The sequence below is a fragment of the Moschus berezovskii genome, chromosome 24, assembly GCF_049115385.1.
Source record: "Moschus berezovskii isolate FMDL1 chromosome 24, NW_MosBer_1.0, whole genome shotgun sequence".
NCBI lineage: Eukaryota > Metazoa > Chordata > Mammalia > Artiodactyla > Moschidae > Moschus > Moschus berezovskii.
The window spans coordinates 49,756,077-49,768,897 of record NC_142483.1 but is presented as its reverse complement, the minus strand read 5'-3'; the positions used below and the strand labels follow the sequence as shown (position 1 = coordinate 49,768,897).

Below are 12,821 nucleotides of genomic sequence, written 5' to 3'. Positions count from 1 at the left end.
TCTGCCTACTCGTAATAGCAATGCTCAGTGCCACAGTCATGGATTCCTCCTGTGGATCAGCTCACCCACCCTACATGTTTTGTGGGTTTGTTTTTTGAAGTAGACTTTTATCTTTCAGAGTAGTTTAATTTCACAGAAAAATTGAGCAGAAAGTATACAGTGTTTCCATATACCCCCTGGTCCCACGCAGGCACAGCCTCTCCCACTGTCAACATCCTGCACCAGAGTGGTACATGTGTTGAATTGATAAACTTGTATCGGCTCTTCATTATCATCCGAAGTCCATAGTATACCTTCGAATTCACTTGTTGTTGTATATTTAATGGGTTTGGACAAAAGGATAATGATATGTACTCATCATTATGATCTCACAGAGAATAGTCTCATTGTCCTACAAGTATGCAGCCTTTCAGAAAAGGTTTTTTTCACACAGTTATATGCATTTAACGTCTCTCCATGCCTTTTTGTGGTTTGATGGCTCATTTCTTTTCAGTGCTGACTAGTGTATTCCATGTCTGGATATACCGTAGTTTATTAATCCATTCACTTGCTGTGTGCAAGTTTTGACAGTTACTAATAAAACTGCTCTAAGCACTTTTGTGCATGTTTTTGTTAATATGTGGATATGAGTTTCAGCTTGGTTGAGTGAATACCAAGGAGCCCCCTGGCAGATTTTATGGTAAAAGTAGTCTTTAGGAAACCACCTCCCATCTAAAGTGGCTATGCCATTTTGCATTTCCACCAGCGAATGAGAGTCCCTTTTGATGCATATGTTCACAGGCACTTGGCATTGTCACGGTGTTAGATTTGGGCCATTCCACTAGATGTGTAGTGGCATCTCGCTTTAGTTTGTAATTCCCTGATGACAGTGTGTTGAGTATCTTTTCTTATGCTCCTTTGCCATCTGTGTATACTCTTCGATGAGGTGTCTGTTAGGTCTTTTGCCCACTTTTTTTAAGATTTTTTTTTTTTTTTTAATGAGGATCATTTTTTGTAAGTCTATTGAATTTGTTACAATATAGCTTCTATGTTTTGGATTTTTTTTGGCCTCAAGGCATGTGAGATCTTACCTTCCCAACCAGGGATCAAACCCACACCCCCTGCATTGGAAGGCAAAGACTTAACCACTGGACCACCAGGGAAGTCCCTAAAGTACTTTTAAATAAAGGTATGTATATTTTTTTCAGAATACTATTGCACAGTTAAGAGACTATAGTATGAATATAACTTTCATACTGGAAAACAAACTCACTTCATTGTGTCTAGTTATCCCAGCACCATTTGTTGAGGAAGCCATCTTTACTCCATTGTATTGCTAGTGTTCTTTTGTCAAAGGTCGGTTGAATCTGTTTTTTCTGGGCTGTCTGTTCTGTTCTGTCTATGTATGTGATCTTTTTGCCAGCACCACACAGTGAAGTCAGGTACTCTCATGCCTGCACCTCTGTTCTCAAATATTGTGTCGACTGTCCTCAGACTTACCCACCCTGAGCCTCCAAGCAGTCTGTCAATTACAGTCACATTTTCTTGCTGTGGTACTGATTCCTGTGGAAGTCTTGAGTTTGTGAATTTCTGCTCCAAGAAGTTATAATTCCCTGTATTTAACTTTCTGGCTCCAGTTTGAGGGATAACAGTTTGCCCTCATCTCTGATGGATCTAAGAAGAATTGTTGATTTTCAGTTTGTCCAGCTTTCTACCTGCTAGAACAAAGTGACAACTGCTGAGCTGTTTACATCCTGGACAAGAAACCAGAACAACTACCACATGTTTTTATTTACTAGAGTCGTTCTTAGCACTTCCCCTGGTGGTCCAGTGGCTAAAACTCTGAGCTCCTAATGCAAGGGGCCCAGGTTCGATCCCTGGTCAAGGGCCTAGATCCCGCATGCTGCAACCAAAGCTCCTGTGTGCTATGGTGCAGCCAAATAAATATTCAGTGTCATTCTCAAATTTGGAAGAGATTTGAGACACCCTCCAGTGCATCCCTATAGGTGATGTCTGGGGAATACTTTCCCCTCCCTGCACCATACGTACAAACACCCTCTACCCCACGGGCAGATGATTGCCAGTGATGGTGTATCCATTCAGGTTACACTACTCCAGTGATCAGAACACTCTTCTCTTTGGTCTTAGCAGTGCCACGGACTGAAGGCAGGTGCAAGGAGAGGAAGAGGAGAGAGACAGGCTGTGGGCTCTCCCTTTAGGGCTGGAAGCAGTCCTGTCCACCCTGCAGCCTCCCAGAAGACAGCAAGCGAGGGTGGCCAGACTGCTGGAGATGCCGGAGAGCAGCACATGTGCTGCCTGGGAGCTCATCCTCCCGGGTCAGCGAGACTACAGGCCCCTGGGGCTACAGTGCTCCTGGGAGGACTCCCCAGTTGTGGGCTTTGAAGCATCATGGGGAACCTTTGGCAGACGGGTTGGGGTGGGAGAGGGGAAGGGTTAAGAGAACAAATAATCAAAAACAGAACTGGGGGAACTGGGAGTGCAGTGAAACCAATGGAGTTAGAGGACTTGTAGAAGAAAGACCTGTGGAAGGTCTTTGGCTGAATCTCACTCTTCTGTCAGAGCCTCCTCATCATTTATCTGTCTCTATTTTAGAATCCTACACCAGGAAATGGAACAATCCTTAGAGACCGTCTAGTTCAAGCTTTCCTTTTACACAGATGCAGAAATTGAGGCCAAGGGCTAGAAGGGGCAGACAGCGGATCACAGTGAATCACTGGTGGAGCCCAGACTCCTACCTCCTAACCCCAGTCCCTTTGGAGCCTTAGAGCTGAAAGGACCACAGAATCCTTTGCCTGATCAGAGAGAAGAGATGATGACTGAGCACAGGCTCCTCCTATCTCCACCTCAGTTTCCCCTATAAAGGCTGAGCCCTGAAGTGAGTAGTGGCAGCTGGTGACATCTGCTTTCTTGGCAATTCATTCAAGGCTGTGCCGGGGACAAGAACTTGCAAGGGAGCTAGGTGAGGAAGCAGAGGTTTCGCTGGCAACAGTGGGGAGCCTGGCGGGGGGTTTAGGGTGGAGGAGGGGGCGGAGAGACGTGTCCTCCTGTGCAGGGCTGTGGACTCTTGCCTCTGCCCTCCAGCACCTGCCCTGCCTGGACCTTCCCTTCATACTGACTGAATCTCAGGCCGCAGGTATGGGCACATACCCAGGGCTACTCTGTACAACCTCACTGCCTTGCATTCTCTTCACCTCTGCGCCTCTGCTCATCTCTTTTCTTAAAATAATTTAAAATAAAAACACAAAGACTTTCCGAGGGCTACACAAACAAATCGGTGAATGTGACTGACACCCAAGCATGTATTTTCCCCTAATGGTCTATTTTGCCCCATCATTCTGATCCTCCCATAGTTAGATGCCTTCCAAGCCCAGGGTCTACCTGCAGTAAGACCCCCAGGGTAGAAAAAAGATGGGGGCGTTCACCTGTGGGAGGTTTCTGTAAGAATCCTGGCCTGCCACCTCCCACACGGTGCCCCATCCTAACCTTGACTCTGGCAAGGTTATAGGAATGACCGCCAGATGGGGGCTCCCCAACTGGGGTGGGGCTTTGTCCTTCAGTGCTCACCGAGATTGCCCGGGGTGGTTGGGGCTACTCTGGGGCTGCTTGCATTTGTTTTTTATTGTGGGAGGATGTTAATGGTTTCTTTCTTGATTAGATAGAAATGAGGGTGCCGTGTTAGCTGCGCTGCTGAAGGGAAAGTCGTGTATGCCCTTGGTGGGTCTGCTGACCTTAATACTATACTTGGGTTGACTGGTGGTGCATACCACCACGTGCTAGGGACCCTGCAGGAGACAGTAAGGTCAGGGTCGTGAGACCAGGTTGGTTGGACTCTTGCCCGAGTTAACATGCAATATGGGTCCTTGCTGCTCTACTGACATATCCCCCTCTGTCAAGTATAGTAACAACTGGCTTGTAGCATTGAAATTACTCTCAGAATTTGGATTCTTTCATACTGGGAGGGGTTTGCCCTGGTGTGAATTGTAGAGGATGTTGCAACTAGAAGGAGGGTGGTCCCAGTACACCATGTGATATCTGACTAGAGCTCGCTGCTGCGTGCTAGGCCTGAGAAGTTCCTCTGGTATTGCCTTGTCACACAGTCCATCAAACATCATCAGATCCTCCAAGTCAGAGTGAACTGTTTTTTTCATCATGTTCTGTCATTCCTAGACCTGAGCTCAGGATCTGAGGTGTGACAGGTGGAGCTACACAAGGCTGGATTAAACATTAACGCAGCTGCCACCATTACCCCAAGCGAGCTGCAAAGCTAGCTGGTAGCCCCAGCTAAGGAGCTGGTGACCAGTGACCATGGCTCCCTTTGCCCAGGTCTTGGCTGAAGTGGGCAGCTTTGGTTACTTCCAGGTGCAGCTGCTGATAATGCTGAGTGTGCCCAGCTTCCTGACTGCCTTCTACGCATTCACCCAGGTCTTCATGGCCCTGTTGTTCAGTGGCCTGGGTCAGGAACCAGACTCTGAACCTGAGCGCGGCTGAGCAGCTGGCCCTGAGCTTGCCCCTGGATGCTGTAGGCAGTCCCGAGCCCTGCCTGATGTTCCAGTTGCCCCCTGCTGGTGCCAGCCTGAAGGACGTCCTCAGCCACAAGCTTCAATGAGACACAGCTTTGTGAGGCGGGCTGGGTCTATCCCAAAGGCAGGCCCTTGTCCGTAGAGAATGAGGTAAGGCTGTGCATCAGTCTGACTTTCTAAGTGTTTTGAGTCAGTCAGTTGCTCTGCCCGCCACTCTGCCCTCAGTCTCTGGTGTGACTGCCTCTGAAGCTACCCCTTCACCCCAGGCCTGAATGACCGTTGTCTTGCCTGTTTTGCTTTCTGTCCTCTGCCTGTCGGCCCATCTACCTCTCCATCCATTCCCTTTGTCTGGGATGTTTGTCCATCTGTCCATTCATCTCTCTGTTTTTATCTGTCCCTTTGCCTGTCTGCCCCATGGCCTTCTTTCCTGTCTCTCCTGTCCAACTGTTCTCATGCCTTTCTCTTTCCTAGGTTTGCATCTGCCTTCCCATTTGCCTTTGTCTTTCAGTCCACCCCCTGTGTGTCTGCCCACTTACCTGTCTTCCTTGTTTAACTAATCTTGAAGTCCTACCCTTTCCCTGCCCACTTGCCTTGGACTCCCTGCCTTCAGCCTTTCCCTCTAAATCTCTTCCTGCCTGCCTGCCTGCCTCTGAGATGCTGGAGGCCACGCGGAACTCTAGGACTGGTCCTGCACATACCTGAGCAATTGCTTGTGCTCTGTTCTCTTAGGAGGTGCCCCAGCAGATCAGTAGAAAGACTTTTCCACTCCAGCCACCTGAGAGCAAGAAGGGTTGCTTCCCAGACAGTAGGGCGGAGCACAGAATAGGGAGATGACTTGGCCAGGGCAACACACACACTTCACGGTGAACCTGGGACTCTCATTCAGGGCACCCAGCAGCCTGAGGGTATGTTATCCTGCCTTCTTTCTGATCCTCCCACTCAGTCCACCCCACAGGCGGAGTAGGTCACCTTGACCTCTGCTAGCCCCTGGATCTAGCCCAGCCTGGGTTTGTCTGATCCTCAGTGCCCCTTCCTTCATCTCCCCTGTGTCTCACCAATGGTAGATCTGATCTTCATCATCCTTAGACACTGTGTCTACCTCTACAGTAGGTGCTCATAAACTCTCTGCCCATCTAGCCAAGTGTCACCATCCTTACAGCTCAGGCAGACTTCCAGAGTGCTCAGAGCCAGCCCGAGCTCTTGTTCACAGCCTTTGCTGGACTGTTCATGGAACTATTATCCAACCAACAGCTCCCAAGTTCTCAGGATGTGAGGCACAGTCAGAACAGAGGCACCCTGTTCACCTCTGAGAAGACCTGGACTCCTAGGAGAGGAACAAAGGCTCAGTGAACTCTGAGGCTGGAATTTGCTTCTTCCTGGGGAGAGAATGGGCAGGCAGCTCCCTGAAGGAGTTGGTATGTGAGTTGGGTGCCCAGGGATCAGAAGAAGGTTAACAGGGAAAAGGAGAAAGCCTTTGTAGACAGAGAATAGAAAAAGAAAGGCTTGGTAACAGGAAGAAGGTGCTGTGTCAGGAACTTGGTTTGCCTGGGCTAGGGGTGGGCAGGTTTTATGGAATGAAAGGGATGTTCTCAAGGACTAAGGGCCTCTCTTTCCTCAGTCACCAACTTAGTCTTTGCTGACCCTGGTGTTGGACCTCGGCCCTCTGGCCCTTCCCTGACATGCTTCCACGGACCCGCCCTCCCAAGGATTGCAACTCCCAAGTGAATGTACGCTTTTGGTACTTGGTGCCCCAAACTACTTGACAACCCCAAACTCGGTTCCAGAGTGGAGCTACCTTGTGTGAGGTGTCAATCCTGGCTTCCAGTCTACAAGCAGGGTTAGAAGCTACACTACAAGCTATGCTGACTCTGGGGACTTCTCTGAGCTGATATCCCAAGTTTCCTTTATAACAGGCAGCTTCACATGCAAAGTGAAATACAGATAATCCAGATTTGAGAAGAAAAAAAAATACATTTCCTTGTAAGCTGTGTGCTTGTGAATGACAGAGTACATTTCTCCTTCTCAGCCTACCTGTCCAACGTTTCCTGGGTGCCCATACTTGGTAAAAGAGAAAAGACTCCCAGCCCTGTCCGCACAAACCTCTGAACATGGAAGTCACTGGACCATCAGTGAATAACAAAAACATTGTGATCTGTCCTGGAACCACAGGAGGAAGGCGTGTGGAGCAGAGAGAATAGCCATTTCTAGAGTCTGGAGCATGAAAGCACCTGGCCTGTGTGAGCAATGCTGGCATACAAAGAGGATTGGGGAAAGACAGGAGCCAAGTTTTAAAGCCTCAGATACCAGTGCTAAGGAATTGGGACTTTCATCCAGAAACCAATGGGAGCCATTGATCGTTTGGAACAGTGGAAGTGAGACCTGATGGATTGTGCTCCAAGAAATGGGGTGGGATTCTGCAGTCCACCGTGGCAGGCCCCAGACAAAACTGTCCACCGTAGGCATTAGGGCTGGGGAGGTTGACACCTGGTGTCCCAAGTTGGAGCCCTCTTCGTCTCTTCCATCTGCAACATGACACCAGCAAATGAACCAGGGTTGGTCTTGGCACCTCTCCAAGCCTCTCTCTTCTGCGAAACAGCGGGAATAATAAGCCTACATTGGAGTTAGAGAATTTGATGAGAGGATTAGTGCATGGTGTCCACTGAGCAGAGGCGTCAGCCTTGGTGGAGTCCCATGGCTTGGCACTCGCATCTTCAGAGCATGAAGGCCCCTTATATCCGAGATGCCTGTGTCACCAGCTGTGTGCTTCATGGGCCTCACGAAGCTGTGTTAGTAAGCCTCAGCTGAACTGACTTAGCACAGCCACTTTGCTACCTATGTGGTATGTGTTAATTCCTTTTATCTTATCAGGTGGTACTAAGGAATCTGTTTCATCTTCATTTGTACATGGGAGACCCAAGACACCAGCAGATCAGCTAACAGTCACATAGAATGACTCAGCAGACATTTATTCATAATTTTTTATTTTAAACAATATCTAACTACAGAGGCAAGCTGTGGTGGCTAGACAAAAAAGCAAACAGGACACAACTGGGTGGAACAACAAGTTCCAAGCAGCCGGTCCTGCCACACTTCATTCTCAGGGGCAATCCATTCATCATTTGATGATCACTTAAAGCTCTTACAAAATTAACAGTTGTTCTTCAAGACAGATGTAGGGGCAAAATACTATCTCCTGAATTGGTTAATTTTTGGCTAAAGATTGGGAGGCTGGCTTCTCAGCTAACTGAAGGTATTGACTGGTTCCTTCCTTCAGTCATCCACTCATCCTTTCACGCAGGAAGCATTACCTTAGCTTTCCCTTAGTTTCACTCCCTGTCCAGGGCAGCAAAGACGTCTGAACTCACTGCCATCCAGCTGTCCAACTTGAGGACCTAGGACTAGATGCTGAACCTATATATAGTAAGTCAAGGCTTGTTGCTAGACTTACGTGAGATGATGCATGTGAAACATTTGGCATAGTACCCAATCCAGAGTAGGCACTCAGCGAGCATTAATATTGTGAAGCTGTCTCGGTGAGCTCTGGAGGAGAACTCACCTGTCGTGATCCCCCTGCACACCCGTGAGTGTGGCGCTGAGAGGCGTGCAGGGGGCACAGAACTTCCTGAGGGGCCCACAGACGGGGTCAGCCACACGCCACTGTTGCGGGTGCACGTGCCGTGGACGTGTGCACAGATGTGTGTGGACACCCATACGTTCCTCTCTCGGATTTCCAGTCTGTCAGGTTCTGAGAGTCTCCAGGCCCATCGCCATGCGTGTGTGTGTGTACAGGCTTCATGCCCCTGCATCCTAATCTCTTTCCTCAAGGGATGTGTGATGGCTCCTTAGGATTCTGATTGCCCGAGAATGATGGGAGTTAAATCAGGGGGATTTTGCAGTCAATTGGGAAAAGTCTGAAAGGCCCAAGCAGGTCACAGGGGTGCCGTGGTTACAGGGAAGAGGCCCCATTTGTCAGGAGGAAGCAGATAATGACTGTCAGGGGTTCCCAAACCGTGCATCCATAGTGGGTCAATAATTTTATATAGTATCTCCAGGCCAAAAAAACTACCTAGAGGTTTCATATAATAAGTAATTTGATCCAAACAACTTAAGAAGAGGGACTTCCCTGGCGGTCCAGTGGTTAAGACTCTGCACTTCCAATTTCATCCATGGTTGAAGAACTAAGATCCCTCATGCCATGCAGTGGGCTAAAAAAAAAAAAAAAAACACCAACAGCAAAAATAAAACAGAAACAAAACTTAAGAATTCATGTACTAACAACTCAGTAACTGTTAAAAAAATACACAAATCAAAAGAAAACATTTAAATTCATCCTCTTAAATTTCGTCCTGAAGTAAGTACAGTTACTTCCTAATAGGCTATATTGGGAACCACACATCTCAGTCCTTGAACCGTGTGAGTTTCACATGGTTCTAGCTTTTTCCACAGCACTTGCCAAACACACAACTTCACACAGATCACTGGAAAGAATCACATGAACCATCTGGAGCTAGTAGTTTGATATGAAACAGATGTTGACTATCACTGTATTTCCTCTTACACTTCTAAGTATTGTGTCGTGCACTCTGAGTTCACAAAGCTGGTGCCCTGGGGTACCCTGATACACAGTTTGGGAACCTGCCCCACTTCTGTCCTGAGAGGTCTGTCATGCGTGGGCTAGCTGATAAAAGGACTTGCCTTAGCTACCCCTGAGCTCACATCTGCCTGTGTCTACCTCATTTTAACATGGTCTATGGTCAGAAGCATCTGAAGGAAACTTCCCTGTCGGTGTATGTGGCTGGGTTTCTCATTGGGGTGCTCATCTTCAGACCCCTCTGCGACCGGTAAGAACCTTGACCAGTTCCCCCGACCCAGCATGCTCTTGGACTCCTGGCCCAGGGTCTAGTTCTCCCCAGGGCCCCTCTCACCAGTCTCCAGGTAAGGCCCTGTCCACCTGCAATGGGACTTCCAGCTGGGCCCATGCACCCTCCCACAGACAGAGCACCCAGCGCAGGGCTTGGGGCTGGGTCTCCCTTCCTCTTTCCCCTGAGACAGATTCACTCCTTGACCTGCCCCTTTGCAACCCCAGGACTGGCCACAAGGCCACTCGCCTGGTGCAGCTGCTCCTCTCTGCCATCCTTGGCGTGAGCACAGCCTTTGTGCCCAGCTTTGAGCTCTACATGGTCCTGTGCTTTTCTGCGGCCACAGCTGTCGCTGGATATACCTTCAGCAACGTCACCCTGCGTGAGTATCTGGGCCCTGAAGCCATCAACTGCAGAGCAAGGCCATGGGGCCTGCGTGGCCACACTCCCACACTGCCTGGGGGGCCCACTCAGCTCTGTGCACCTAATGTGATGGCACTGGCCTGCCCTGAGCTGGACCAGGACCACAGCCCCTGGCCTGGTGGCATCTCATGATGGCAGGGAGTGATAGGGTGGGGTCCGGCCCAGCCTCAGCCTCTGCCTGCTTCCTGTTACAGGGTGGGTGGGGCCCTAGCGGAGGATCCAGGGTGGGTGGGGCCCTAGCGGAGGATCCAGGCTGTGGTCCTGGCACAGTGTGCCTTCTCCCTGGGGCAGATGGCTCTTACAGGACTTGCCTACGGTGTCCGGAACTGGAGACTTTTCCAGATTGCTGGCACTGCACCTGTCTTTCTGCTCTTCTACTTCTGGTGAGGAGATATTTCCCAGGCAAACTACCTCTTGGCTGGTGGTGCATGCAGAGAGGTGTCTGGGAGAGGGAGCCTGTGAGGCCTGTAGGGTGTGTGCATGCTAGGACAGCGGGGAAGTTCAGGCCCCAAGGTCACAGCCATTCCTGACCCACAGGGCCTTGCCAGAATCTGCACAGTGGCTCCTTACCTGGGGGAGGGGAGAGAAGGCCAAACAACTGATCCAGAAAGTGGTGTTGGTCAACAGGCGCAAACTCTCCTCCGAGCTCCTGAATCAGATACTTGCAGCACTGGGCCAGCCCTGCCTGATGGGACCACACAGACGGCCTTGCCTGGCCCCTCACTGCACATCCCTCCCAGCTGGCCCCAGAGAAGACCAGCCCCGCAGGGAATGCCCTAGATCTGTTCCAATACCCCCAGCTCCGGAAAGAGACCCGGATTCTTTTCTACATCTGGTGAGTGGACTCAGGGCCTACAGCCCTCCCTGAGGCCTAAACTAAAGGGCTTCTGTGGGTGGTGGCTGTCTGGGTACCACTGGGTCTCTTGCTGGCTGTGCTTTTGTCTCCTGCTGTGACTCCTGGCCAAGACAGTCTCTCTTGATGAGTGTGATGGGGTCTCATCACCTGGCACTGAGAGGGACTCTTGAACTCTGCAGGTTTGTGGACAGCCTGGTGTTCTATGGCCTCGGCCTCAAGGTTGGGGGGACGTTGGCCTGAATATCTACCTGACATAGTTAATCTTTGGAGCAGTCGAGGTGCCTACCTGCCACTGCAGCATCTTTATAATGGAGTGGATGGGCCGCAGGTAGAGTCAGTCGGGGACCCTGGTTCTGGGTAGCCTCACGTGTATCACCATCATCTTCGTCCCAGCAGAGACCAGGGCCTCTGCCCACACCCCCTGCTACCAAGACCCCTTGTTTCCGTTTCAGGAGTGAGGGCTTCCCTGGGGCTTGGGTGCACAAGGGGTGAGGCGTTTGGGAGGGCAGGGCCAGGGCCCAGAGGGTGGGGCTGGCCACTCTCCCTGTGGCTGATGGGCAGCCTCCGCCAGATCTGCCTGTGGTGGTCACTGTGCTGGCTCTGGTGGGGAAGTTTGCCTTGGCGGCTGGATTTACCATCTTCTACATGTACTCTGATGAGCTCTGCCCCACTGTCATCAGGTAAGTGTGGCGGGTACAACCCTGGCTTCTCTGGTCCTGAGACCTGCATTTTGACCGTCCCTCCTCTGCCCTCCCTGGTGTTCCCCACAGAACTTACAGAACTTACAGGACTGGCTCTGGGGCAGCGGGGCTGGATGGGGTCCAGGGCTGGATGAGGTCAGGGGAATGAAGAGGAGGGCAGTGGAGGGCAGATACACCAGGGGCCATAGCCTGGCCTTGTCAGGGCTAAATACAGTGTGAGTCCAGGCTTGATGAATGGCTCAGAAGAAAGTCTCCAGTGGGAGTGGGAGGCGGTCAGGAGGTGCAGCCTTTGATCGGAGACTGGATAGGTGGGCAGAAGTGCAGCTGGCAAACAGAATGGTCTGGAGGTGGGAGGAGCAGGGCACATCGTAGGACTAGGAGAAGTGCAGGTTGATGGGGCAGGAAGGCTGGGTGGACTTGAGGAAGCCTGGAGACCTTGCATGTCTTGGGAGACCAGATGAGATATCAGGGCTTTCCAAGGACGTGAGCTGGGGTGGAACTATGGGAGGAGCTGGGGTGGACCCAGGGGAGGCCGGGTCCACTCAGCTTCTGCCGGCCTTCCCACAGGCAGACAGGCATGGGGCTGGTGGGCATCTTCTCAAGGATCAGGGGCATCCTCACACCACTCATGATCCTGCTGGGCAAGTATCACACGTCCCTCTTCGTGTTCATCTATGGCAGCCTCCCCATCGGGGCCGGCTTACTCTGGGTCCTGCAGCCAGAGACACGTGGCCAGTCCCTGAAGGACACCATCGACGGCCTGGAGCAAGAATCCTGACCACAGTGAGGTGCTTGCTCTCTCTGAAGCCCAGGACCTCACATCAGTGGCCCCTCTCCCAGAAGGCCAGGTCTCTACTTTACCACTTGTCCATTGTTGCAGAGGGAGCCCTCACGATTCCCATACTTTGGGGAGGAGGTGGTGAGGAATGGGATCAGTTCCTAGATAGCCAATGACGACCTTCTACTTCCTCTAGCTCTCTGAAGGCAGTGCTCTCAGAAAAGGATTTGGAGGCCTCAGCAAGTATTTCTAGCCCAGGGGTAGCCTTTAGAGCAGCACTTAGCTCTGTGACTGTGTCTCTAAAGCTAGACTGGCAGCAGCAGAGAGCTGCCTAAACACTCCCCTGTAGATAGCTGGACCTGTGAGCACCACCAGCCATGTTAATGGAGGCAGTACCCTGTGAGCTGGCCCCAGAGTCAGCCACCCAGTGCCTGGCCCAATCTCAGAAGCATCCGAGATGGGCCTCCCTCCTTTCAAAACTATGCACATCCCCAAAGCCCCATTCCCAGTACCCTGTTCGGAATTAGAGTCTTGGGTGTGTCTTGGTTTTAACTTGTTCTCTGACACTCTTTGGGGATATGGCTCCTCAGATCCCCTCCATCTGGGATCCCCCTGTCCTGAAAACATAGTCAAGCCCAGAACAGGACAGCCAAGTAGGGCCTCTCCCAGTCCTTGAAGTCATGG

At 51.0% G+C, this 12,821-nt stretch overlaps 1 protein-coding gene across 1 annotated transcript; it reads left to right on the top strand.

Moving 5' to 3' along the window:
* The first annotated feature begins 4,305 nt into the window (after nt 1–4,305).
* Nucleotides 4,306–12,540, top strand: SLC22A13 (solute carrier family 22 member 13). Its single transcript, XM_088831659.1, is given in 14 exon segments — nt 4,306–4,436; nt 4,438–4,597; nt 4,599–4,670; nt 9,258–9,361; nt 9,607–9,761; nt 10,026–10,185; nt 10,340–10,453; nt 10,536–10,637; nt 10,838–10,880; nt 10,883–11,044; nt 11,220–11,338; nt 11,927–12,142; nt 12,334–12,424; nt 12,427–12,540. Coding segments are annotated over 14 exon segments (1,743 nt in total).
* Nucleotides 12,541–12,821: the final 281 nt, after the last annotated feature.